Source organism: Mus caroli, unplaced genomic scaffold (genome assembly GCF_978045245.1).
Source record: "Mus caroli unplaced genomic scaffold, Mus_caroli_1 scaffold_14, whole genome shotgun sequence".
Classification (NCBI taxonomy): domain Eukaryota; kingdom Metazoa; phylum Chordata; class Mammalia; order Rodentia; family Muridae; genus Mus; species Mus caroli.
Window position 1 is genome coordinate 6,186,203 of NW_028227269.1, and position 27,826 is coordinate 6,214,028.

The 27,826-nt window shown below is 43.8% G+C and overlaps 2 protein-coding genes across 4 annotated transcripts in view; both read left to right on the plus strand.

Moving 5' to 3' along the window:
- Nucleotides 1–8,646, plus strand: part of Wdr35 (WD repeat domain 35) — a 55,442-nt gene extending 46,796 nt beyond the window's left edge. For 2 of the 3 annotated variants that reach the window (XM_021178884.3, XM_021178885.2), the window contains 6 exons: nt 1,239–1,349; nt 2,234–2,398; nt 3,481–3,621; nt 4,181–4,337; nt 6,703–6,943; nt 7,223–8,644. In XM_021178884.3, the coding sequence (XP_021034543.1) occupies nt 1,239–1,349; nt 2,234–2,398; nt 3,481–3,621; nt 4,181–4,337; nt 6,703–6,943; nt 7,223–7,373 (966 nt within the window). In that variant the 3' untranslated portion in view covers nt 7,374–8,644. Of the gene's footprint in view, nt 1–1,238; nt 1,350–2,233; nt 2,399–3,480; nt 3,622–4,180; nt 4,338–6,702; nt 6,944–7,222 lie in introns of all 3 variants that reach the window. The other variant, XM_085830196.1, reaches the window with a different exon arrangement.
- Nucleotides 8,647–9,090: 444 nt separating this feature from the next.
- Nucleotides 9,091–15,907, plus strand: Ttc32 (tetratricopeptide repeat domain 32). The gene is made up of 3 exons (XM_021179547.3): nt 9,091–9,443; nt 13,992–14,158; nt 14,978–15,907. The coding sequence occupies exons 1-3, from the start codon at nt 9,304–9,306 to the stop codon at nt 15,115–15,117; spliced, it is 447 nt and encodes a 148-aa protein (XP_021035206.1). The 5' UTR covers nt 9,091–9,303; the 3' UTR covers nt 15,118–15,907.
- Nucleotides 15,908–27,826: the final 11,919 nt, after the last annotated feature.

The following is a 27,826-nucleotide window of genomic DNA, read 5'->3' on the forward strand; positions in this document are numbered from 1 at the left end:
ACTGAGCCATTTCACTAGCACATCCACCCTCAGTATTTTTGAGGATGGATCGATAGGGAGAGAAAACTCCAGTAATGTTGAAAGAGACAAAAGGATGGCAGTAAGGTTCGTGGTGGCGGTGGCGGGTGTCCCGGCCTCAGCTACCTGCTGAGGAAGCTTCTAAAACTGATGAAGGCAGCATTTCTGTTTTCCTTCTTGACTTTCGCCATGTTAGGATTCAAAACTGCCACTTGACCATTAAACTGTCCCCCACCCCAGCATTCGCCTTTCTCTCCCTCCCCACCCCTCTCCCTCTTTCTCTCTATCTCCCCCCCCCCTTGTTGTTTGATTGTGGTTAGAGATGTGGACCATGAGGCATTTCTTAAATTTGTTTGTCACGTGTAGCTGCCTTGAACTCACTATGCAGCCATGGGTGACCTTGAACTTTTGATGCTTCTGCCTCTAGTGCTGGGGATGTATCACATTGCCAGTTTCTGTAGTACTGGGGGTCAAATTGCCAGGCAATAGTCTACCAACTGAGCCTCACTCACCCCAAGTCCTGGGTAGTTCTTAATAAGATTGGGAGCTTGAACACAATAGTTTCTTGGTACATATCTCATCATCACCACCACCACCACCACCATCATCATCACCACCACCACCACCACCATCATCATCACCACCACCACCACCATCATCATCACCACCACCACCACCACCATCATCATCATCATCACCACCACCACCACCATCATCATCACCACCACCACCACCATCATCATCACCACCACCACCACCATCATCATCACCACCACCACCACCATCATCATCACCACCACCACCACCATCATCATCACCACCACCACCACCATCATCATCATCATCATTTTTAACACTACCCACCAGGATGCATGCTTTCTTTTTCCCCCCTTTTCTTTCTTTTCCAAGACAGTCTCACTGTGTAGCTCAGGCTGGTTTTGTACTTACAGCAATGATCCTCACCTCAGGCTGAAGGAGGGAAGCAGGGCAGTGTCTTTAGGGCCTGAGCCATTGAAGAGCTAGATCTATGAAGTAGACACTGTGACATCCATCCTGACTTGCAGCCTCCTGATAGAAAGAAAAATCACTCTGACTACAGATGTAGTGTTCAGGGGTCCCCACCAGCTAGTGTTCACATGTCCCTGTGGAGTTTTGATAAATTAAAATCTAAGTGATTGCCTGGGTCTGTGAAATCTGATAACAGTGTTTGCTGCTTACAGGAAATAGCCCAGATGTTTGTGAGAGTTGGAATGTGTGAGCAAGCTGTGAGCGCATTCTTGAAGTGTAACCAACCAAAGGCAGCGGTGGACACCTGTGTACACCTGAACCAAGTGAGGAGCGGACAGCCGCCACCGTGCCCACACAGGGATTCTTAGGAGAAACTCGTCTCCAGTGTGAGGCCGGGAGGGGAGGGAGCTAGCGCATGGCTATTCTACGTGGAGGACGGAATAGCACTTAACCTCTTGGGGTACCGCAAGGGGTGGCCTGCTCACAGCTTAGCCAACAGAACAGATCTGTGCGTTCAGGTTTTTATGTGGAGGTAATTTCATGATTATTTGCATTTTGTTAGGGTTGGGTTTTGTTTCTCAGAAAGGACCAGGTTAATGGCCATTCATTGCCTGAAAAAAGAACCGACTTACTTGATCAATATTGATTTTGGCAAATCGATTTCCTTTCTCTTTTATAGAAAACATGTATTTGATATTTTAAAAAATCCTGAAATTTAACTAAAATCAAAGTGCAGGATTGTTACAGAAATGGTTGGCTATCAGTATATTCTTCTAAGTATGTTTTTTGAAGTGTTTTAAAAGATCTGTTTGCCTTATAAAGATAATTTATAAATGTTATATCCGATAGGATATTTTCTTAAATGAAGCTGTGTTTTGTTTTATGATAAAACTAAAAAACAGATTCTTTTTCTAGCTTACAATATGTGCAGCAAGAGAACTGTAAAATTAATATGATTATAAAATTTGAGGCTTTCATTTTCAAATGTACTTATCCAAGAAATGCCTCTGAAATGATGCAGTCACTTTGAAATGCTTGCCTGTAAAACGCTTGACTGCTCTGATTTCAAAGACACTTAGCGTGTCGACTGCTTTGCTATATTGGAAGTAGTGTTACCATTTATTACACACTTCGGTTGCATTGTCGGGATGTAGTATGTAAGTTATTTAAATATTCGGGTGACTGAATATTATATTGCTTTTCCTAGTGGAACAAAGCCGTCGAACTGGCTAAAAGTCATAGTATGAAGGAGATTGGATCTCTGTTAGCGAGGTACGCATCCCACTTGCTGGAGAAGAACAAGACTCTCGATGCCATTGAACTCTATAGGAAAGCCAGCTACTTTTTTGATGCAGCTAAACTGATGTATAAGGTAATGCAGAGTCCTGCTAAAGATTTGCTTTGCTCTAGTTACAGCTTTTTTAATTTTAAGTTTATTACTTAAAAACTTGCAAATAAAATAAACATCACATACCAAAATTAAGTAGCCCCACAGTCTATGCATTTTAATGAACTTCTATCCAGTTAGAACAGCCATTTGAGTATAGGTTTATGTTTTGGTACATAATCAGTACCAAACCAGAGAAGTCCACGACAGAATGAGACCTTGAACAATTAGCTTTATATCTTCTACAGCTTTTAAAAGTGTTCTGTTTTCTCTATAAACAAGTGTCTGTCCCAGCAAAGCCCTTCTTACTGCAGCTTGTGTATCGCTGCCATCTACTGACGAGGTAATGATGGATGCCAGAAAGCTGCCAGTTCCTAAGCAACTTTTCAAGCTAAGCAAGAATTTAAGAATTTCCGGGGGTTGCTAAGAACAAATTCTTTTAACTGAAATTAAGTCCTTGTAAAATGTACAAATTTTAAAATAATATATTCCTTTAATATCCAAAATATAGTATTAATTTAATACACATACTTTTTATACTGTTGTTCTCTTTTCTTGCTTGATTTAATAATTTTCTCAAAATCATTTAAATTTAAACTTCTAAAGGACACACTACTTTCTCCACTCTGATTTAGTTAATTTTTCAATTAGATGTTACTTTTAGGACTGTTAGTTTCTGTTCAAGTGACTAAATTCCAAAGAAAAGACCATGGCTTTTAAAATCTGAAACATAATTACATTTTACATTTGTATTCCACTCTGCCCCTCTTCCTCCTCTTTTAAAGAATCAAATTTCTGTTAATCCTGAGACATGATTTTATTTATACAAATGTACATCAAGAAGTTTCTTGGCCGGGCAGTGGTGGCGCACGCCTGTAATCCCAGCACTTGGGAGGCAGAGACAGGTGGATCTCTGAGTTCGAGGCCAGCCTGGTCTACAGAGTGAGTTCCAGGACAGCCAGGACTGTGCAGAGAAACCCTGTCTCAAACCGCCCCCCCCCCAAAAAAAAAACCAAAAACCAAACAAACAAAAAATAAGTTTCTTGCCAATGGTCTGAAATGTTTAGATTGCAGATGAAGAGGCGAAGAAAAGGACGAAGCCCCTGCGTGTGAAGAAGCTCTACGTGCTGTCGGCCCTGCTCATCGAGCAGTATCACGAGCAGATGAAAAACGCCCAGCGCGGCAAAGTTAAAGGCAAGAACTCCGAGGTGACTAGGACATTCATGCCACCCACGTAGCAACATCAGGTCACCATAACTGCTCTTCCTGGAGAAGCTCTTTCATTTGTAGGCCAGTGTTTATGTCTTTTAAGGGGCTTAACAAACAGTAATGCCTCATTCAGAATAAGTATGCAGATTTAAAATGTTCTGCTTGGAAATATGGAGAACTGTTATTATTCTTTAAGACCAGTTTCTTGGATGCTTTAATTATTTTTTGTTAAAAGTGTTTACTTGCCTAGTAAGTTCTCCATTTTTAATCAAAGAGTTAAAAAAAACTTTCTTAGAATATAAATCTATTTTACTGTAAATTTCACATTGACTTAAAGTTTAATTGGTTCTATTTTAAACTTTGATATTAACAATTTAGAAAACTGAACTATGATAGAAAACTTAACTTTGTGCTGACAGAGAGATGGTAAACTATGTGAAGCTGTGTGGCTGCCTCACAGTTCCAGACCTAACCTTCCTAATGTTAGCGCTGTTAAGCTCCATGGATGAGGCTGTGGTGTCTGCGGGCTGACGGAGTGCACTGGCTTTTTTCTCCCAGGCCACTTCTGCTTTGGCTGGCTTGCTAGAAGAGGAGGTTCTCTCTACAACTAGTCGGTTCACAGATAACGCCTGGAGAGGAGCGGAGGCCTACCATTTCTTTATACTCGCTCAGCGGCAGCTCTACGAGGGCTACGTTGACACTGCATTGAAGACAGGTAGGTATGTCATGGAATGTTTGCAGAACATCTGAAGATGGTCACATGAATAGGGAGAGCTAGCTTCTTTGTCTTTATATTAATTTTAATATTTCCCCTATGCTTTTGTCTATATGTGTCAAGATTATGAATATACAGTTTATTCTGTGCATTCTTCTTTTTGAAATTTCCCCCCACTTTTTAAAAAACATAATACACAGTAGTTCACAGAAATATCAGATACTTTAGATAATAACAGGTTCCTATTTGTTTTTTGTATTCATATGCTTTTTGTTCAAAGCCAAACCCTTACTGCCTAGCCCAGTCTTTAGAGGTACAGAGGACAGTGCCTGTGTCCGTAGGCACGCTCGGCACTTCTTGCAGTGTACTGGGAACTGTAACAGACCTGCTTGGACGTGCCTTAATAGTGCTGAAAGGTGTTTCCATGTCATACACACTTCTGTAGTATTTATCTTTTTTCATAGGGTGATTTTTTTTTTTAGTAATTTTAACCAAAATAGAAAAGTACAAAAGGACAAAATAATGGCATAAAATACTTTTGTAACTCAGATAACCATTGTGTACATTCAAGTAAACTTTCTCTTTTTAATTAGAAAAAAACCACATTAATTCTCTCTCTGTGCGATGAAACAGTTTTTCATTTTCATTATGTATTGTAGGCTGGCCTCGAACTTGCAGTGCTTCTGCCTGCCAAGTGCTGTAAATTAAAGGCACGAGCACCACTGAGCTTCAGACAGATGTACTCCTCATTCCATCCCTGTATTTCTGTGCCAGTGCTGTCCTCTTCTCACCTATAGTCTGTTATTATTACTGGTGTGTCTGTGTGGTGTAAGCCATTTGAGTGCAGGTGTCAACAGAGGCCAGAGACTATGTCAGGTCTCCTGGAGCTGCAGGTACAGGTGGTTCTGAACACTGAAAATGGGTGCTAGGAACCAAACTCAGGGGCTCTGGAACAAGCTTCAAGTGTTTCTAAACCACTGAGTTTTGTCTCCAGCCCCCCCACTTACTTACATTTTATTTAATATTTAAGTTTTCCAGTGTCCTTTTTCTAAAATGATTTTTAGGTATCCTATCCTTTTGTATTTGTCCAGCCAGATGAACTCATAATCTTTCTGAGGATGAGGAAATTAAAATGAGGTCTTATTGGACTTTTGATTAGAACTATGTTAATTTACCAAGATGAGATCACTAATATGTCAATAATGAATTTTCTCATCCAGAAATATCAACCATTGCTGTATCTGTTTTGTTTTCCATAAAGATTTGTAGTTTACTTCTGGTATGTTCCAAATGTTTCTTTTAGAGTTTATTCTTATTTTTATTGTCATTAGTAATAGGACTGTAAAAAGGTTTTCCAATTGACTGTCAGTTATATAAAGAAAATAGCTGTGATTTCTTACCTTATAACAATTCATTTAATTTAAATTAATGTGACATAGTGCAGCTCAAATAGTTTACACAGTCATGCTCCATTTCTAGACTGAGGCTAAAAGAAAACACACTTCTGAGATTCTTCCCCCGTTGGCTGGGGAGGTCCATACACTTCCTCTCTGTGTTTTAGTATAAAATGATAAGAAATAGTATGAGCCTTGCAACTTCTACCATGAAAATGCTGGGCTCCAAAGGTAGAACTAGAGGGTCTTGGTTATTATAGCTGAATGAATGTCTGTTTTAAAATAAAACTCTTCCATTCAACTTCTTGTCAACCTTTGACCTCAGAATCAACCAGTGGAACTCTAACAAGAAGATGCAATGGATACGTTGTTCCATTGGTTTTATTATATTTTACTACTAGAAGGAATTAAAAAAATTTTTCAGAGTCTAGAGAGGAAAGGCATACAAATTGATGACAAATCCAATGCTAATTCTGCAGTGTATTAAAGAAAAGATGCTATCTCTATTGCAGAAGGATTCCAGATAAGATGTAGCAGCCGTCAAAATAAATGGTCTGGGCTGGCAGTGGGAAGCTCATTTGTACTCGGTTGTCCTGTTACCTCAGTGGGACAAAGAACACAGAGAGCTTCATGCTACACTGTTTGTTCTTTGTGAGCAGAAACCATTACCTTGAGAATTACAGCTAATACAGTATTAGTTCACCTTGTCTGGAACACCACAGAAATGACTGGATCAAATGGAACAAAAGCACACATTTCAGTATGGAAACCATTCAGTCTGCAGTGAGCATGGCTGCGTGCGTCATTGTAGTGTGACTTCACTCTCATAATGGGGTTATGAACTCTGCCTCCTCCGCTGGGGCTCCCACCCCTCAGCATTGCCTTACATTTATTAAGGCTTGTGTAGGTTAAGCTAGAACAGCGCCTGTGGGTCCTGTTTCACACGTTCACACTGTACTTGTCTTTTCCAGCTCTTCACCTGAGAGACTATGAAGACATCATTCCCTCAGTTGAGATCTACTCTCTGTTAGCACTCTGTGCTTGTGCAAGCAGAGCTTTTGGTACCTGTTCAAAAGCTTTTATTAAACTGGAATCTTTAGAGACACTCAGTGCAGAACAGAAACAGCAATATGAAGACCTGGCTCTGGAAATCTTCACCAAACACACGCCAAAAGACAACAGGAAGTCTGAGTTAAACAGCCTTCTTGAAGGGTAGGTGCATCATAACCAAATGCCATTTACCTGAAGCTTGGATAGTATAAAACACTAATTTTTAAGGAGTTTATGTTAATATTAAAATTGATTAATATTATTATCCTACATGAGTGTAGTAAAGCTATATTCATTTAAAGAAAAGTTTTTATTAAAAAAATCAAAAGTATTTTATTTGAAATTTGACTTGGAAATTTTCATTCTTCAGTATTTAAAGTAGAGTAGACAGACTAATCACGTATTTTTAAAGTCTAATTGTTTTCTCTCTTATTTTTACAGTGGGGAAGGCAAACTGCCGACCTGTATTGCCACCGGAAGCCCAATCATTGAGTATCAATTCTGGGTGTGCAAAGTCTGCAAGCACTATGTCCTTGCTCAGGAGATCAGTAACTATAACTTCTGCCCTCTGTGCCACAGTTCGGTAGAATAAAGGAAAGGAGAATCTCAACTGTTCAGTGCTTGAAGCACGCACACTTCTCTGCACCTGGATATGTCATACTGCTTGATTTCCTAAGGAGCCATATGAAAATCGATTTCATCATCTGCTAGTTGTATTTTTGTATAAAATATATCTTACAAAAGAAAATAAAAGGGAGGGCTGGCATGTGCTCAGTGGTAGCCTGCATTCCAAGCCTGCACAGGTCCTGGCTCCACTGTCAGTACTGGAAAAAAAGATAATCCATACATCACAGTGTAACTAAGAGACAGTTTGATTATTTTCACATAAGCCTTACAGATGTGAACTAATGTTTGTCGTTCCTGTCTGTTCATTTACCATTTATATAAATTATAGTTTGTGGCGAATTACCACAGAACTAGTTCTCTCTTGCCAAGGTTACCAGTTGGTTAGAGACCCCTTGGGAGGTAGCTGGGGATGGCAGAGGGAGGGAGGGGCTGCCTTGAAGCAGAGAATGGACATGACCTGGGTTCAGGGAGGCTCAGCAGCGGCTTAGGACATGAGCTCTGTTTCTACTTAAGGTTAAATTTCTGTATGTTCATAAATGAGGAAATGGAATTTTAAGACTTTTTATTATTTGAAGTTTTAAGGACTATACGCCTCATTCAAGAGGAAGCCTTTGGTCCCTTTTGTTTTTAGTAAACATGAATTAACTGATTTTGAGTAATGCTGTTGTTACTTATCATCAAGCTTATCCCGAGCTATGCCATGGTGGCCTAAATGTGGCCCCCGCAGGCACAGCATGCACTAGTGTGGCTAGTCCCAGCATTCTGGTAAGCAGTGCACCTGCACAGGCACTGCCGACCTCTCTCATCTGCCATACACAGCTCATTATATTTTGCTGAAATGTACTTTAAGATCACTTTTCTGGCCAGGCAGTGGTGGCACATGCCTTTAATCCCAGCACTTGGGAGGCAGAGGTAGGCAGATTTCTGAGTTCGAGGCCAGCCTGGTCTACAGAGTGAGTTCCAGGACAGCCAGGGCTACACAGAGAAACCCTGTCTCGAAAAAACAAAACAAAACAAAAAAAATCACTTTTCTGTATTCTCAGAGCTCAGATCATAAGTTTTTCTGAGACATTATTTGAAATAAACATGAAAACAATTAAATTCTGAAGGGAAAAAAATGACGTTTATCCCATGTTTCCTTCCACTATAATGTATGGAAATGTGACATTTGCATTGTCTTCACATCCACAGACACATCCTCGGACACACACAGAGACATACACAGAATATATATCACATGGGAGAAAAAGCTAACAGTCTTTTTAGGAAAATATACAGTGACTGAAGTGGCAGAGAATTGTGAGAATTGTTACCATAGAGACTACAGAAAGTTCACACTCAGAAACAAGGACAAATTTGTTTCAAAGTAACAGAGTATTAACTCTGTTGCCATAGCTCTAGACGCTTATTTTGGGTATCTAAAATGAAAACAGCAATATTATGTTGCCCTCTACTGTCTGCTTCTATAATTACTTTCTCAAAAAATTTTTTTAAAAAGACTTCTTTATTTACTATGTATACAGCATTCTGCCTGGATATATGCGCGCCACCACCGCCGGGCCATGGGCACTGCTATCTATCTATCTATCTATCTATCTATCTATCTATCTATCTATCTATCTATCTACCTACCTACCTACCTATCATCCATCCATGCATCTAATCTAACCTAATCTAATCTATCATCTATCTAATCTATATATGTATACACATATCACAAAGATTTAAATTCTCTTAATTTCCCGCGAACGTCGTCAGGCGCTACCAGTTGTCTCGCGATACTACGGGTCCTCAAACAGGACAAACGTTCTCATTCTGTAGCGGCGCGTTTCCTTTAGCCAACGAAGACCCGTGAGCGGTAGCTGTGGTTCCGCTTCCACCCGGGCGAGGCGGTCATGGCCGTGCGGCCGGGCCGAGAGGGTGGAGAGAGCTCGGCCGCCCTGGCCACGGCGCAGGCTCGCTTCTCCAGGGGCGAGTTTGCCGAGGCCCGGGAGCTGTACTCCGCCTTCATTGGCCAGTGCGCGCGTCACGGGAGGTAACTATCGCGAGAGCGGGCTGGGCGCGTGGGTGGTCCCCGAGCCACGCGCGGACCGCGGAGTCCTGGGCTGCCGCTTGGTTTCCCCAGAAAAGATCCCTTCTGAGTCCTGTCCTTCGGGGAGGGGACGCCTTGGTCTCCGCAGAGGCCCAGGCGGCAGGAAGCCGAGGTTCTGGGCAGGGAAGGTGGTCGTCCTCAGAACCACAGCGACGCCTTTGTGTTCCGGACGCAAAGGTTCCGGGTTCAGCACCCGCTTAAGCTAAGCACAGTCGCTGCACCCAGCTAGTGTCCTGTTAGTGTTTACCACGACGTCACAGCACACTCCTAAGTTAAGGGTTGTTAATGTCACACCGCTAGAACATCACAAGAGTCCTTTCCGTAGAATATCCAGCCAGCGATGAAACGTTTATTGCCCAGTACAGTTCTTTGTTACTTTGATGTTTGAGTTCGAGCAGCTTATCAAGATGTGCACCTCTGACCCCTCTATTCTCACTCCGCTTTAAGTCTTGAGAAAACGGGGTTGTAGGTCGAGTCAAAATCTGATAATTCTAAAATTTTGACACGTAGGGTTCTTGGTTGCATTCTGTTTTCTGCCAGTTAAGGGATTAAAAGGCAGTAAAATTCAAGCCAGGCGGGTAGCAGCGGCGGCGGAGGAGGAGGGTGCTACGACTAAGTACAGCTTGTGAGAGAATCCGCTAATAAGGAAAGGTTTCCTAGGGGTGAGAAAACTTGAGTGGGCAAACAGACAAAACCCTCGGCAAAGCGGAAGAGGATTTCAGGAACCCTCAGATCCACTCCCTTGAGGGTTTAAGGGACTGAGGGTTGGTCAGTTTGAGCACAGAGCGCCTGGGATAGGTCCTCAGCTTTGCTCTAAGCATGTCCGATCCAGCTTTGAACTTGTGTAGTAGTAACATAGCAGAGCCATCAGCGGGGGTGGGGTGGGGGCTCTATTGGTGAAAAAAAAGTAGAAAAGCCTTTTTAGGCTGCCGGGTTTTTGTTTCCGGTCAGCCAGGTCAGGAAGAAGCAGGCCAGGTTGGAAGTTCACTATATTTATTATCTAGTCTCAGGGAGTCTAACTCCCAGTCCCTCCGTATTGTTTGTCCCAATGTCTCTGTATTGGTTGCGAATTGGTCGTTAAACCTGGAGACGCCATCCAATTCTGCAGGTTCACAATTCCACTGTAATAGATTGAAGTCTTTTACTCTTTGTGATGTTCGCAGCCTGGTTATCTTCTGTGTTAATGCCTGCACATATAGCCTTAGTTACTTCAAGCTTTGCCTTTGTTGTGCTTATGTAATGTGTGGAGTGAACACAGAGAAACTGGGAATTGTTTTCTTCTCTCTCTCTCTCTCTCTTTTTTTTTTTTTTGTTTGTTTTCTTGTTGTTTTTTCATGACAGCCCCAGCTGTCATGAAACTCCCTCTACATATAAGGCTGCCCTTGAATTCAGAGATCCACCTGTGCCTCCCAAGTGCTGAGATTACAAGCGAGTAGTTCCGGTCCTGGAAGATCTTTATAGTAGACTGCAAGACTGCATTCTTACTTGTTTGTAAGACTTAAATGGAAGTAAGCCAGAGAGGCAAAATTGTTTTTTCATTTTAGTACTACATTATCAAAAAAGTTAACAGAAATTTCTTTTTTTTTAATACAGTGCTTTTGTCTTTGATAATCCTCACCTCCCACTACTCACCTTAATTCCTCTCGACTCTACCCCCACTTCCCTTCCCCCTCTTTTTTTTTTTTTTTTTGAAAGTTACTAAGTCCCATTTTGTGCTGCCCCAGTTATTCATAGATATGTATGAGGCCATCCAGGAGAGTGTTTGACCTACCAGGGCCACACCCTTAAGAAAGCTAACCCTCCCTCCCTTCCTCAGACTCCCTTAACTGTTCGTAGCTCCTCTAGGATACCCTCTCCCACCCAGCTCCATGGAGTGTTTACTGACTTGATCTCGCGCAGGTCCTGTGCAGGCAACCATAGCTGTGACTTTATGAGCACAGTGCCCCTGCAATGCCTGGAAGACACTGTCTCTCGGTTTTTGCCCTAGCCCCAGGCTCTTCTCATTTCCCTGAGCCTTGGGGGTGGGAGAAGGGTGTTGATTGGCATCCTGTTTGTGGCTGACATTTGCTAATAGAAAATTCCACATAGATGGTAGAGTGATGTTACCATCTCTCTCTCATTTCCACCACCACTCCTGATAAAAAGGCTAGCCAACACAGGAGACTTCCTTTAGCCTCTAATGGGCTTCTTTAGGAAGTGTCAGGAATCAGGAACAATTAGCCGCAGGTATGAGGATGGTACATGAGCTGCTGCTTCTTTCTCATTTGCGCATGTCAGCCCAGGAACCCATGTCCACCACAGCGAGGCAATCTCTGCCCTAGACGTGCAGCCTGGCTGCAAGCCCACGCTGCAGTTTCAGCAGTACTGCATCCCTTGCACCTTTCTCTGGTAGAGTTCAAATCGTGAAGTCTACCAGTTCCACGTTTCCCCTTACACATGTCTTTGAAAGTTTCATTTTATTTTTTTAAATATTGGGTTGGTGACTAATTCTGAATAGTACTGACTGCTTTCTAGGGGCCTAATGAGTAAAGGTGCCTGCCACACAAGCCTTATGACCTCAGCCCAGTCCTGGGATGTTTGTAAAGCCGAAGGGAGCAGAGAGCCACTCTGGAGAGCCATTCCTTCCCTGACTTCTCCATGCATGTGGTAGCACCTTACACAGTACAATTAATAAAAACTCAAAGAAAAAATACTATGTTTAAAAAATCAGTACTTTAACAATGAAAGTCAATGGTATCAGCCTGTCTGTCTCTGTCCTTCTCTGTCTCTCTTTAAAGCTTTCTTCAAAATACTTATGAATGTTTGCATACATATCTATCTGTGACCAGATGCATACAGTGCCCACAGAGGCCAGGAGAGGGCATTAATTTCTCTGGAACTGGAGTTACACATGTTTGTGAACCACAGTGTGGATGCTCTGTATTGAACCTGGGCCCTTTGGAAGAGCAGCAAGGGCTTTTAACTGTTGAACCATCTCTGTAGCCCTTGCCTGTGTCTTTAAGATTGTAAGTAAAATGTCTACCTTCATGGAAAGTAATATTTTAGAATTTGTCTTAATGAAATCTAACATTCTAAGATTATCCAAGGATAAGACTTCATAACAAAGCTTTGAAACCTGAGGGAATGAATAATGAAAGTTTTGCTGAAGTCCTGGGGTGTGTTTCCTTCAGTCTGGGATAGCAGTTCAGCTGATGTCCTAATACCTGCTACAGCCTCCTGTTTGTGAGCCTTTAACACTGAGTTAGTGGCCTTCAGAGGTATCCTTTGTCCATCTTTCTCAGAGCTGACAAAACAAAATTTCTAAGCTACAACAGTTCCTCCCTACTATTATGAAGTCTAAACTGTAGGACCATGTGGGTGTGGTGTTATAGGCTTTGATTCGAGCACTCGGGAGGCAGAGGCCAGCCTGCCCTACACACTGAGTCCCAGGCCAGCCAATGTTACAGAGTGAGACCCTGTGTCAAAAAACTGGAATAATCAAATAATGCCCCTTCCCAATAAAGTGCAAGCACCTCCATGTGCTACAATAGTCATGGTCTTTCTCTGGGTTGTCAAGGATTAATATGCCAAGAAAACCAGCGATGGCTCAGGGGTGCGGCTCCTCAGCCACAGGCAATTGCTATGCCAACCTGCAACTGAGTTCCATTCCTGGAGCCCATGGCATGGTGAAAAGACAGAACTGACGTCACAGAGTTCTAACTGAACTCTACCCGCTGTGGCATCTGTGCTCTCACACACGTACAATAAGACATTAAAAAAAAAAGTTACTGCCATTACCAGTATTGTCTGAGGGTTATGCTTTGTACTGTGGGGTATAGCAAAGGAGAGAGGGGCGGAGTATGTAGTTCCTCAGTTTGACTCTGGGGGAAAAAAGGGAAGGAAGAAGGAAGATGGTAACACCTCTGGCTGGGAGCAGCGAAGCTAAGTTGTCATAGGCGGTGGGAGGGAAGAGGCTTTGTCCTGATGGTGGCTCCCGGCTGCTGGGTGTCAGGCCTCTCAGGACCATTACAGCTATGCTAACTACTGCCTACCTAACAGTGTTTCTTTACGGGTGGAAAATGACTTCAGACCTCATTGTTTGAAGACCATTTAGAGTGAAGTAGTAAGCGTCTGTGACATTTCTGTAGCGCACTGGCACCTGGGCAGGCACTCCTGGCTTAGTATGCACCTCCTCCCCCGAGTGTGCTCTGAAAATAGTCAGCAACCGTTTTAGTATCCAGCAGAACATGTTGGCAGAGAGCAAGGGCGTTGAAGACTCTAATAACATTCCATGTACTTTAAAATCCACGCTGTGTTGTAGCCCCACGAAAGTCGCCGATGGTCTTCCACAGAACTTGATTTCTGTTTCCACACGCACCGTTTCTTCAGCTTGCCATTTCAGCCTCCACACAGCGTGGTGTAGCTATGGAGTTTGATGGTACCCCAAAGAGCATGGAAGTGGAAGCGAGGGGGTTTAACAATGTTATTTTAATGTGAACTTTTTGTTTAAAGCAAATGTAGCCCTGAGGATTTGGCCACTGCATATAACAACAGGGGGCAAACCAAGTACTTGAGCGTTGATTTTTATGAAGCCATGGACGACTACACATCTGCCATAGAAATCCTGCCCAGCTTTGAAGTTCCCTATTATAACAGAGGCCTGATACGCTACAGGCTGGGTAAGGCGGTTTGGTTTTTCACTTTTTTATTTTTTACTCTTCTCATGGACTGAATTCTGTTGCTTCAGAGCGATCAGCTGTCGTGAGGGAATCAAGTTTGACAATTATGTGAAATTTAGGTTTAGAGCTAAGGAACAAGGAAGCGTTCATGAATGTTTTTAGGTGTTTGCTAGGCCCTACAGAGCACAGCAAAGCGCTGTAGTGAGAATGGGACCCGATGGAGGAGCAAGGATGACCCACCTCCCCCCCCCCCCCCCCCCCCCCCCCCCCCCCCCCGCTCCTGCGCAGTCCCAGCCTCCAAATGCAGGTCCTACTGATGGGCGCCAGTGACACTTTCGAGTTGAAAAGGCAGGAGACAGTGGGAAGTGAAGCTTTTAGAAGCCTGGGTTAAAGGGCTGTGGATACTGTTTCTCATTTACAATAAAAAAGAAAACCCCACTTCTCAGCTTTACTGCAGCTAGGTAAAAGAAGTGATGTAATTGATGATTTCTATGCTGCCTGTATAAAATCTGATGAAAAACCACCACTAATTTTATTTGTTTTATTTTTTATATTGTCAGAGATTGAACGCAGGGCCTCATGTGTGTTAGACGGGAGCTACTGCTTCTGCACCCCTGTCTCCATCCCTGATTTAGACCCACTTATTCTGTAAGGGCACGCGCTACTGTGATAGATGTCTTAGATCACTGAGAGAGGCAGCTTCCTTCTGGGAGCTCATAAATGAAACTATGGATACTCAGACTTCACTGTGCAGTGACAGAAATCCTCAACTTTTTTTTTTTTTTTTTTTCTATCTATCTATGGGATTCTCTGCTACAGGGTATTTTGACGAAGCTTTGGAAGATTTCAAGAAGGCACTAGACCTCAATCCTGGATTTCAAGATGCTGTTTTGAGCTTAAAACAGACCATTTTAGACAAAGAAGAAAAACAAAGACGAAATGCCAAGAAAAGTTACTGAAACCTTTAGCTTTTTGAGATTTTAACTCAAGATCCTTAAATCTGCATTTGATTGGCTCTAAGATAGGCATGGAGCTATTTTGATTATATGTAAGAGACTGAATTTTAGAAGTGAAAGTAAAATGCTTATTTTAAGAAAGATCACGTTTAATAGATCTCTTAATAGAGTAAATAAATGATACCAGTGTATAAATGTATTCTATTCAGCAAAATATTTAAATCAATATGTATTATTTTTAGTAAAGGTTTTATTTTTACCACATATTTCCATTCCCAACTTTGTATTTTTTTCCCGCCTATAGGAAAGTTGTTGGTAAATACAGTCAAGTCACAAGCTCTTCACCTACTTAAAATATCACATTTGCTTTTTCTGAATACTTAAAACCAAAACTTTCCACTCTAAAGTCTGAGGCAGGAGGATTGCTGTGAGTACGCTAAGCCTAGACTATAGAGACCCTTAAACAAAACCAACAAAAATAAAACAAAAGCCGGACAGAGCCTTTTTTGCTGACTCGCCTGAGAATGAGATACTGATGTGACAACGCTTCACTCTCCAAACAGTTCTGCCTGCCTCTTCCTCGTCCACAGGCACTCACTGCTGTGACACCTAATAAAACAAGACTACACATGCTCCGTAGCCAGCCCGTGTCCACAGTCCCCTGTGGCTTCAGATAATTGCATCATAATCTCATGTCTCAGTATTCTTTCCCTCTGGGGACATCGCCTGCTCATTTTCTCTGCAGTGTGTAGAGAACTCGCTTACTTTACATATGGTAATGGGCTGAGAGACAGGACCCTTGGGCTTAAACATAAACACCCATCCTATGGGAGAGCAGTTGGAAAGAATTCATCCTACATTTGATCTTTTTTATTTCTAAAACTCATTAAAGAGATAGGCTAAGATTTAAGTGTTGAATATAATTTCTGTCTCTAGATGACAGCTATAACGATTGACACCACCAGCATTTTTCAAATACTTGGAATAAGCCAAATACTGCGTAGAGAGGGAGGTGATAGACTAACAAGCGCGCTAATGTAAAGCTTAGCAATTCTGTTTTGAGTTCTGCCAGTGAACAACAGGCTCTTCGCTCTGGGAAGAACTCCGGAGAAAGCAAGTCAAAGCCAGCGTGTCCTCTCTACAGTTTTAAGTTTTTATTGTCCTGGTTTGGCATTCAAAGATACAGACCCTCATCTTTAGGTCTCCAAAACTGGTTTATTGCTGCTGTGGGAACGATGTTCTTGGTAGAAATTGCCCCCACTGGAGAGAGACAAAACACATTTGCCGGGCATCCAAAGCCCAACAGAACTTTGTGGCTTCAGTGGCTTCCGACATCACCCCTAACTTCCCTTCCTTTCCTTTCCTTTCCTTTCCTTTCCTTTCCTTTCCTTTCCTTTCCTTTCCTTTCCTTTCCTTTCCTTTCCTTTCCTTTCCTTTCCTTTCCTTTCCTTTCCTTTCTCTCTCTCTCTCTCTCTCTCTCTCTCTCCTTTAAAGTGATCTCATGAAGCAGAGAAAGGAATTCCCTGTTTGTAAATAATATCTGGCAAAATTCATGGAGAATATTTGCCGCAGGTGAATGAATAGGAAATTAAGTTTGGTGCCAGAAATGAAAAGTTGCTCTATTTTCATAATCACTCACATTTTTCAATATGATTTATCTCTGTTGGGAAGAACATTAAAAGAATTTATAATGTTGCATGGAAACAGAAAGGTCCCTTTTTATGCAGTCTTTTGTAAAAAGAAGCAAGCTGTCCTGACCTTGGGAGAGCTAAACACTAGTCCACCCAGAGAATCAAGTAATACAATTTTATTTTCTCTTGGCTCATAGTCGCTCTATTTTACTTGTGCTTGGAATCAGATGTAGTATAAAAAAGAAAACTTGTTAAAAAGGTTTCATTTGCTTTGCTCAATTTTATTACTCAAAAGTTTCTTATTTTCTCAGAAAAACAAAATCTCTGATGCTTAAAATCAGCCCTGCCTCCTCTTAAAGTTGCCTTAGTCTTTTACTGGCTCTAGCTAAAGAGTACCAAATTTTATCTTCTCCAAAGTTAGGCTTTGCACATCCGAGGCCCATTTCTCATTGGCTAAGTGATACCTTGGGTATTTAAATAATCATTCGATTATTCCTGTTCTCCACATCTAGATGCTGCTAGAAAAGTGCCCAAACCCTGTTATCCAGCATTCCCCCTCTGCAAAAACAAAGCAGAAAGGACTTACAGTCCATATACAAACCGTTTCACGAAGGACAGTGAACTGGAATAAGTGGATTTAAATTGCTTTCGGGTTTGGAAGATTATTCTTAACACAGCTGGAGAAACATGTTTTTCTCTTCCAAGTCTGGAACTGAATGCTGTCCATGAACTGACTCGACAACAGCAAAATACAGTGACGGAGCAAGCTAGATTTCCTGTCAGCCCTCAGTCACAATCTGATTGCTCTTTTTCTGTGTCATTTCTTGGTTCTCCGCCATTTTCGGGCATCCCTGTCCTACTCTGGTGAGCAGTATACCATTTTGGGAGGTTGTAACTCCCAGTGGGTATGATACATTTTATCCCCGCCATTGGTGGGGGAGGGGCCAAAGGACCTGCTGAGTCTAGTCTCCTTAAGAATAGAATTTGAAGTTTCTTTTTATCTTTTTCTTTTTCTTCTTTCTTTCTTTCTTTCTTTCTTTCTTTCTTTCTTTCTTTCTTTCTTTCTTTCTTTCTTTCTTTCTTTCTTTCTTTCTTTCTTTCTTTCTTTCTTTCTTTCTTTCTTTCTTTCTTTCTTTTTTGTCCAGATAGGGTCTTTCTGTATAGCCCTGGCTGTCCTGGAACTCACTCTGTAGACCAGGCTGGCCTCAAACTCAGAAATCCACCTGCCTCTGCCTCCCAAGTGCTGGGATTAAAGGCGAGAGCCACCACCGCCTGTTTAGAACTTGAACTTTCTTAAGGACTTGAGTTTGTCAACCAAAATGCTTCTAAGTGAAAGCTGTTAACAAGGAAAAAAAGTTCCTGTTACTTTTAATTTATCCTTCTGTATGTACACCTCTATACCTTTCTTTTTTCTTTTCTCTTCTTTCTTCTTCTTCTTCTTCTTCCTCCTCCTCCTCCTCCTCCCCCCTCCTCCTCCCCCTCCCCCTCCCCCTCCCCTCATCCCCCTCCCCTCCCCCCCTCCTCCTCCCCCTCCTCCTCCTCCCCCCTCCCCCTCCCCCTCCTCCTCCCCCTCCTGGACCTCACTTTGTAGAACTCAGAGGTCTGTCTGCTTCTACCTTCCAGAGCTGTACACCAGTACATCCAGTTCACCCACCTTCACAAATAGAGAAATAAATCAGTGGAAATAAGTGTTTATAACAATGTAAACAATCAGTCTGCATATAAGCGCCTAGAATCAATGCTTCCTTTTTCTGACAGCATTATTAAACAGTTATATTGATATGTAATTTATATATTTAACCAGGCCATTCAAAGTATATAATTAGGTGGCTTTGATTTAGAATTTCTGCACTATTTTTTAAAAAGCTGTTTTCAGGCTTTGGGGCAGGGAGAGGCATGTTTCACGGTCATGTGTGTGCTTCAAAAATAGCACATACATAAGACAGATCAAAGGTGCTGCCTCTCCTTGATCTCTCGATGCACCACATGGTTTAAGTCTTTATAACAGTCTCTGGCTAGAAGTTTGTGTTGACGAAATGGGTTCTATTTGCCTGGAACACTAATGTTAGATATACTTGGGAAGTTTGAGCTAACAGATGATTGTTTTGAAAAATTAATTGTTGGTGCTGAAGAGATATCTTCGACATTAAGAGCACTGGCTACTTTTCCAGAGGACCCTGGTTTAATACCTACCATCCACGTGGTGGTTCATAATCATCTGTAACTCCAGTTCTAGGGGATCCAATGCCATCTTCTGTCCTCCTCTGACACTTTATGCATGTGGAGCCCAGACATACACTCAGGCAAGATACCTACATGCATAAAATAATAAAATTAAATCATTGAGGTATGTGATGTGAGAACCCACTGAACAGCACTTTACACTGTGTGGACCTTGTACAATCTTAACATCTATATAAGTTTAGATTTTGGTGTTTTCTATAGTCCTTAAAAAATGTGCCAATTATTTAGGGAGTTGGCATTCCAGTTTGAAATAGCAGTAGAGCAAATAGAGGAGAGAGGTTTGCTACATTTCTCAGTCAGTGTTAGGGGCCTCAAAAAGACTCCTCCCACCAGAAAGACTAAAGGAGGATGATAAGTGCAGTTATTTATTTAATTTTTCTATGAAAGATTTTTCTTAGTAAGATTAAAAAACAGCTCATGCTTTAAAAAATGATAGGAGAGTTAAAACCCAGAATGAAGGGCAAAAGACAAAAGATGGAGACTTCCATCAGACCACAGAATAGGACCTGGGACTACACAGACGACAGTAAACTAAGGGAACAGTTGTGCCGTGTATCCTGTGTTAGTGACGTGTGTGCTAGCATACAGCTGGGGGGATGACGCCTGCTTGTGTTCACAGAGAAGGAAGCCTAGGCCAGTCAGGAACTTCCCAAGCCCATAGAGACATCTGGAACCACAGTTAGTATCAATTGGTTTTTGTTCCTCTACTGGCATCAACTCAAAGTAGCTATGTAAATGTTTTTGGTCCCAATTAAAAAAAATTGCTTATAAATGTTTAGTGCCTATCAAGGTGAGTGTCCACAAAGCATGTAGTTTTGCTTCTCGTAACAGAGCATTATTGCAATGTTAGACTTGCTCGTGGGCCATTTTACCCTTGATTGAAAACAGACACAGAAGACGGTGAAAAGCAGATTAATATTAAGAGCAAACTCCACTTGGAAACTTGAAAGCCACAGCTGCCAATATGTAAATTTGTGTCTTATGTTAAGAAAAAGCATCCAACACTTAGAAAGAGTGAAGCAGACACGTGTGTGCTATTTCAGCATCGTAGGCGGCCCAGTCTGAGAGACCCACCCAAGGACCATTGCATTCTGTTGCTTGTGATGCAGGCTAAGGTTACATGAACTTGTCTGGTTTTGTCCAGAGGACATGCAAATGAGTCGTCTGGTAGGCAAGATAACCCCAAAGGTTCTGGTTTTATTGTCCTCCGGAGCACCAGCAAGTTTTGCATGCATGCGGGCAGTGTGAGTTGTACCCCTGAGCTCTTCCTGCTTTGCCTGCATATCCTCAGTTCTGCCCCTTCTCTCAGCGCCTCAGGGTGAGATGCCGGGATTTCACTTGGAACTATGGGAGTCATATTAACTTTAAAGATTTCTAATGTTTCACAGTGCTATTCAAAGGTTCCCATCTTAGCTAGAACTTCTTATGAGGCAGTCCTGTCATTTCTAGCAGGAACGAGGGTGAAGAAGGACCCAAAGTGTCTCCTTTCCTGCTGTCACGTGTGCAGAGATTTTACTTACCCTGGCTGAAGCAATGCATAGGGCAACACTTCACCTAAGACACATAGAAAAGTCACCTCAACTGCAGGGGAGTATCTGCCAAATGCAAAGGCTCCCCCATGGTTTCCACTCTAGTTCCTGTCTTCCAAGATCATTTCCTTTGCACAGACACATGGTGTCTGCCACACATCTACAATCTAAGAATTACGTCGTACACATCACTCAACAGTTTGAACTATTTTAGTATCATGGTCATGTTTACGTACAGCAGCTTCTAAACCTGTAGGCCGTGACCCCTTTGGTGGCCCAATGCACAGGGTCATTGCATATCAGATCTTTACATTACGATTCATAATAGTAGCAAAATTACAGTTAGGAAGTAGTAACGAAAATAATTTTATCATTTGGGGTTACCGCAATATGAGGAACTGAAGTAAAGGGTCACAACATTAGGAAGGTTGAGATCCACTGACATCAATGAATGCAAACCACCTTAAGATGATTGCTGCTATTTTGTTATGAAGTCAGTTCAAGAAAATAATAATTGGACACTGCAGGAGTTGTATACAAAAACTAAGATGTCACTCACACATGCCCTTCTTGAGACAACTTTTAATCAGTGCAACTAGAAACCAAGGCTTCAAAGAACCTGTATTCCTGCTGGATAATCTTTCTGAGAATGTCTTTAATTCTGGTAGGCTGATGCATGTCTGTGACCCCAGCATTGAGGAGATGGATCGGCAGTGTAAGATCATCTTTGGCTACATAGTGAGTTCAAGGCTAGCCTGGATTACACAAGACCTTCTCTCAAAAACAAGCATTACTTTTGGATCTATCAGTGTCCTAGCGGCTATTCTTCTTGGCAGTTTTGGTTGGTTTGCACTGAGAATGCTTCTGTACAGAGTCTCCTCAGCACATCTCCTCTTGGTGGAAAAGCTCTTGGATGGATTGCGGCATTGATGAGGCCCGCACTGAGGTCTGAGTCCTGCTCCACGGAGGACAGAATACTGCTGTGAGTTTTCAGATCTGACTCCCACCCTGCTAACCTTCATAGACCCAGGTCCCAGCAGTTTTCATCTCAGCTGCTACCGCTGCGTGCCAAAATTCATCCCCTTCCTGCATGGTACAAGTGGCCTGCATTGCCAGCACCCAAAGCTGTGGCCGCACAGCTGCAGAATGGGGTCTTCCACGTGTGATGGTTTAATCCCTGGACAAGCAGCAGATCTCACAGAGACCAGCACTGAAGAGCCTTGCTTTCACTGTCCTTCCAGAGACCCCTCTGTGTGCCCCCCCCCATCCCTAGCTTTGCCTTGTCCTTTCTCTGACCACTTGCTTAAGATTCACAAACTCATCAACTCTTACATACTTTTGTATTCTGTTTCCACATACCATGTGGAAACAGAATTTTTTTCTGTTTATTTTTATTTTTATTAACATTTATTTTTAGGTCTGTTCTTCACAGGCAGGTGAGTTATGTGGGCTGTGACCTGTGTCTTTTTTGTTAAGGGCTACATCCATAGCACCTAGAACTGCCGTGGGTCTTAACTGTGTGGAGTGGATTAAAGAGCCAGCTTTCACAATCTGTTCATGCAGCCAACGACTGATATAACACCACCCCTTATGACCAGAGTCTTTAGAAGAAGAAGGGCATTTGGACACAGACACAAGAAAGGACACTTGTGAGGCTTGTGTGAGGTATGTCCTACAAGCTAAGGGATGTCTGGGTCTGCCATGAAAGAGGCAAGGAGAATCCTTTCCTGGAGGCTGTGGAAGCATCAGGGCCCTGCCTTCTCTTTGACTTTGTACTTCTAATCTCCAAATCTTGAGAGTATACAAGTCAGTGGTACTTTGTTCTGGCAAGTGTTGGGAATATATGACTGCATACAGTAAGTACAGTTTTCAAGGGACAAGGATTTGGCACAAGTGTGCTTTTGTGTTCTTGTACCCACAGATGTAGCTCTGCTGAAGAAAAGATGTGCCTTTTGTTGGCGCAATCTTGTAAACAAAATACAAGATAGTGGAGGAGAGAAAGAGGCCGTGTCTCTTTCTTTGATCGTGATCTTGACTGAGGAACCTACGACCAAGCATTGTACAAAGCACGCGAGTGTTCTCTGGCTGCTTGTGGGAACTCACAACCACCTTGTGTGGTTCCGAGACCTCCGCTCCTGGAGAGCTGAGGCCCCTTTCACTTGATGTTGGAAAAGTGGGAGTCACTCCAGACTGCCAGAAACAAACCATTACTAGCAAGCTAGGTGAAAAAAATATCCAAGTTGGCTGACAGGCAGGATTGGGAGCTGTCAGTCTGGGACTCACAGAACAATAATTATTTCCATCACAAAGACCAGCTGCCAGTAGACTCCTTGGAACTGGATCAGCCTCTTGAACTGGGAGGTGCCTGCATGTGGTGCCCCAACTTCCATCTGTCTTTCCAGCATGTGTCAGTTATCAGTGACCATTTTTCTGCTCCTGGTCTTCTCATCCCCCACTTCCTGCCTTTCTCAGTGTTCCCTTCAAAGAATACCCTCTTTCTCTTATACTCCAATCTTGCTTGTCCTTCAAGAATCAGACTAGCCACTATCATTAAGCCTTTCGCCATCAGCGCCCTCTTCATTTTTCAGTTCCCATGGCCCTAATGGTCTAACTAGAGTTCTTCAGCTACTGAATGTGTCCATCGGAGAGGCCTGGGCCTTGCTAGAAATGTGGGAAGGGGTGTGCCTAAGCCTGCAGAGTCTTGATGCACCAGGTCGGGGGATACCCAGGGTGGGGCCCTATTCTCTCAGAAGGAAGAGGAGGGGGCAGGGGAGGGACTCTGTGGGGGGACTGAGAGGGAGGGACAATGGGAAGTAAATTAATTAATAAAAAGAAAAGCAGACTCTTGGAGCTGGAGGTGGAGCCTAGTGATGGAGTCTGTGTAGCATGTGTGGGCCTCTGAAGATGATGAGGATGACGAGAGGAAGGGGAAGGAGGAAAGAAGGCAGCAAGGAGAAAAGTTCAGGAAAGGCAGATTCTAAACAGGTTGCCAATTACTATAATTTGCATTGGATTCACTTGGTCCAGCCTTCAACAGCCTTGGCAGGTTGTTCTGAGAGGCAACTAAAGGCTAGAAGCTCTGCTCTGCAGCCCTGCTGCTCAGGTGCCTGGTGACCAGCCCAGCCCAGCCCAGCAGTCCGAACCTGGACCTGGTTCCTGGACCTTTGGAGAGTTGAACATCTAGGCCCCACCTCAAAGCAGCTGAAAGTGTCTTCCTTGAGTGTGAGGCCCATCGAGGAAAACAAACAAACTCCAAGGAGCTTCATCTGCACCCAAGAGTGAGAACCACTGATCTAATTAGCATCCGGTTATGCCTTCTCATTCTGCAGTAGGTATTTGTCTCTCCCACAAGGTGGGACCCAAGGGCAAGAGACCAGTTGGTTGTGGCTGGGTGCTGACCCTCTTCTAAGCCTCTGGAGACAGATGTTCTAGGATCACTGGCGAGCTTCTGATTCCTTTCCCAATTCTGAACAAGCACGTGGGTGCTGGGGAGGAGGGGAGGGGAGCAGGGAGAGGATGTTTTCCCCTGGGTCTTGGGTTGAGTCTTGAGGGGTGGTATGCGCCCATTCTTAAGTCAGAAGTCATCCTTACCATGTAGTTTTGTTATCTTGTCTCATCAGCCTGACTTGATCCAGAACTTGGTCTCTAATAGTTTTTTTTTTTCTTTTTTCTTTTCTTTTGGTGGGTTTCTTCCCTGGAATAAAGGTCACATTTTTCTTTTGCTATTAAAATAAAGCAATGCTGGCTCACTTGCTTTTTCTGGATCAATAGGTCTTTCATCTGGGCAGTGGCCGAGCTGGCTCCTGGGCCCCACAGTATCACTGAGAAGGAATCTCATCTCAGACATGACTAATGTATAGCCTCCTCGGCTTCCTACCCATGAGCTCTCATAAATCGCTGCTGTGTTCCATCAACCTCAATTCCCCGGCAGAGCGGAGTCCCAGGCTGGGGAGCAGGCCCGCCCCTGCCCAAGAGCTCGTCCTTCTCCGGCTGTCTGCTAGCCTCCTGGTTGCCAGACCTCATTCCTTTTGAATTGCTTAATGGGTGCACAGTTTTTGTTGGGAGTCTCAGGATGCTGGAGCTGGAAGGAACTGGAAATCTTCTGCTTCTTTATTTTACAGGTAGACAGATGGGGAGGAAGTTCCTGGCTAAAGGCTATGCCGTTGGTCAATAGTAGGCTGAGGAGTGGATGGATTGACCGCTTTAGCAGTAATGGCTTCCATTTGGTGAAGCGCTTCAGTTTACACCGCTCCCACTAATCCTGAAACCAAACCCGAGTCCAACTAGTGGCTGTCCTCCAGGGGAAGGGCTCGTGGAGGATGTGCTGGGTTTTCTTTCTCCATTACCATGACCAAATTATTCAACAAACAACTTAAGGGAGCAAAGATTTCTTTTGGCTCACAGTTCAGGGGGTTTAGTCCATCAATGTTTGGCTCCACATGTTTGGGCTGAATTTCATGGTAGCAGAGGACAGATGTTCACATCATCATCGGTAGACAGGAAGCAGAGCTGGAAAGGCTCGCTCTCCCAAGGATCCATCCTTAGCGACCCACTTCTGAGAGCTAGGACCTACCGTCCAAGGGCCCTAGAGCCTCCCAAGACATGGCCCCCAGCTGAGAACCAAGCACATGGGGACATATCAGAATCTAACTCAGGGACCACCCACAGGCACTCAAATCAAGTTCTGAAGGCAAGCAGGAGGGCAGAGCTGAGTTGTGGGCTGCATGTTCCAAGCTGAAGACTACAGGAAAGGACACTGGCATAAAGGACGTCAGGAGATGGGGCATGTCAACTATATTTCCTGGTTCTAAAAAGCCTTTTGCAATCTGGTTTATAAGTATGTTAATTTTGTATAAAACCCAAAATGAGGAGTAGGGGAGAGGAGCAAGAGTGGAGACTAGAGAACCATCCAGTAAGAAGATGCTCAGAACTTTCATATGTTCTCACTGGAGCTGTATGACAGCCCTGCAAGACTAATGCTATTTCCATTTTGGGATGATAGGCAATCAAGGTGTTTGCTTAGGTTATAGTTAATGTTAGGAGACAGCCCAGTTTCCTTCCTTCCCTACTCCTTTACCTCCCTCCCTCCCTTCCTCCCTCTGATCCTTCCTTCCTTCCTTTGGTTCTCCTCCTCCTCCTCTTCCTCCTCCTCCTGCTGCTGTACTTAAATTCCTTCAAAGGTGACCAGCTTACTCTGGTTGGCCCATCACGTTTTCATTCCAGAGTCAGTCTTACTCTTCTCCTTTTGCCTCACAGGTGACAAGAGTTCTTGCCAGGAGCCACACTGGTTTCAGGGGTTCAGGCCGAGGTCCTGACAGGCAGACTGTGGCCTCTACAGCCTCACAGTGGAGGGGCATAGAGTGCACAGCCCCGTGTCTGGCTGCGTGCACCATTGCCAGCTGCTGACACATTAGATTTGACTGTGGAGTACTGGTCACCAACAGGAGCATGTGCCTGCTTTATTCTACTTCATTTCACACCTTCAAGAGGGAAAGGAAGCAGGAAGATGAGCAAGTCAGCCATGGGTGGGGCCAACTCTCCATACTTCTGCCTGGGGATAAATTTAGTGGTAAGGTTTAAAAACGCAGAATTAATTCAAGGCAAAAGGAAGGTACATCGCAGGGAAATGAGTTGCTTTATAAGCAGGCTTAGATAACAGAGAACAGGAGTGCCCACCCATGGCTTCTGCTACGCACAGCAGTGCTGGCGTTCCGAGGGCTCATGAAGCATGTGGACAGGCAGATCTAGAGGGATGCTTGCCTTCTCTGGAAGAAGGACTGGGCAGGAGAGTGAAGCTTGAGAGATGGGGCTGCTTGTTCAAGAGAAGAGCTTCAGACTGAGGGCGTGATTTGGGACGGGGTGGGGCAGAGCTGGGAGTGGGGCAGGCATGACCATGGTGTGGGGAGGATGAGATGGCACCATCACCCAGGTTTGGAGGTGCAGGGAGCAAGCAGGAACCTCCAGGAGCACAAGGGGAGAGGGGGAAGGCTGAATTGTGAGCCCGGGGAAGACCCCCTTCTCCCATTATTTCCGCAGAGAGGGTAAGAGCTACTAACTAGTTAAAGGCTCTGTGCAACTCTTAGATAAATGACATGCAAATCTTGCCTCATTAGGCCTCTCACTAAATCACCTCTTTGCATGTAAACTGTTCAGCTTTTTGCTTGATGCTATTATAATTTTTTTTCTCCAAATCCCAGTACTGAGCTGGGTCCTCAACAGGGGAGAAGCCAGCATCTTGAAGCTTTTAGGGCTCAGGAGAGATTTAGGCAGCCAGGGTTCTTCACTCCCTAAGCAAATCGGCCCCCCACTCCCTTACAGCTAGCCAATACCTGATGTTCAGCTAGGTTAACGAGATGGACCACCCATTTTTACAGGGAGAAACACGGCTCTTCTGAGACATTGCATGGGCCAGGAAAGAGTGTGGGCTGAGCTGAGGGCTCTGTCCATTACAACATGATCAGGAATGGAGGCCAGCTTGGTAACTGGGCTCCAGGGGAACATTCATACAACCTCCTTCAAGGCTTGCTTCAAGGCCTGGCCAGCAAGGGCTCCAAATGAGAGGCTACATTTAAGCTATTAGCTCTCCTAAGTCATCTGGTGTTCTACGCGCTCTCAGAGTTGAGATAAACATTAAGATGGATGTCACTGGGAACCGGTCACGGGGAAGCTTTACAGGCAATATGAAGCAGGGCAGAACTGTGTTCCCAAGAAGGCTGGCAGGCTGAGAGAAAGAGTAGTCAAACTACAGAGTGGGGCTAAGAGCTCAGAGAGCAAAGTTTCCTCCCAGCCCACAGGACTGGACTGGCACCCTTAGGGCTGCGCTGGTTTCCTCTGAACTCTTCTTATCCCTTCTGGGACTGGGCTGAGGCTCTCAGGGCTGTGCTGCTTCTTCTGGTGTAAAAGATTCTCTCTGTGTGAGCTCCTCTCCTCAGAGCTCTGATGATCCCCCTTAAGGTTGTTTTGGTTCTCTCAGAGTCAGGCTGGTCCCCTCAGGTCCTGTTGATACCCCAAGGTCTGGGAAAATTTCATTAGGCTTGAGTCTGTCCCCTAGGGGGTGGGCTCCACGCTGTCTTCTCTACTTAATGACTCCACATGGAATTATAGTGTGGCCAGTGTTTCTTTCTTGCTAGTAGGTCAGTTAGTACGGAAATAGCTACATAGTGTCCCTGAGTCAATCACTTTATTTTACTAAGCCAAGTCTGTGCCAGGAGGGCTCAAGGACCTGTGTGGAGCTGGATGGAATTTTCCAAACTGGGGAAGGCCAAGGGCCTGCTGAGAAGAAAATGTGGCTGGTTGGGTGGTGGGAGT

Excerpts from the sequence above, each read along its gene's own strand:
- Ttc32 (XM_021179547.3), top strand. The coding sequence starts at position 9,304 with ATGGCCGTGCGGCCGGGCCGAGAGGGTGGAGAGAGCTCGGCCGCCCTG. Across the intron at positions 9,444-13,991 it reads CAGTGCGCGCGTCACGGGAG|CAAATGTAGCCCTGAGGATT; the intron begins GTAACTATCGCG and ends TTTTGTTTAAAG. Across the intron at positions 14,159-14,977 it reads CCTGATACGCTACAGGCTGG|GGTATTTTGACGAAGCTTTG; the intron begins GTAAGGCGGTTT and ends TCTCTGCTACAG.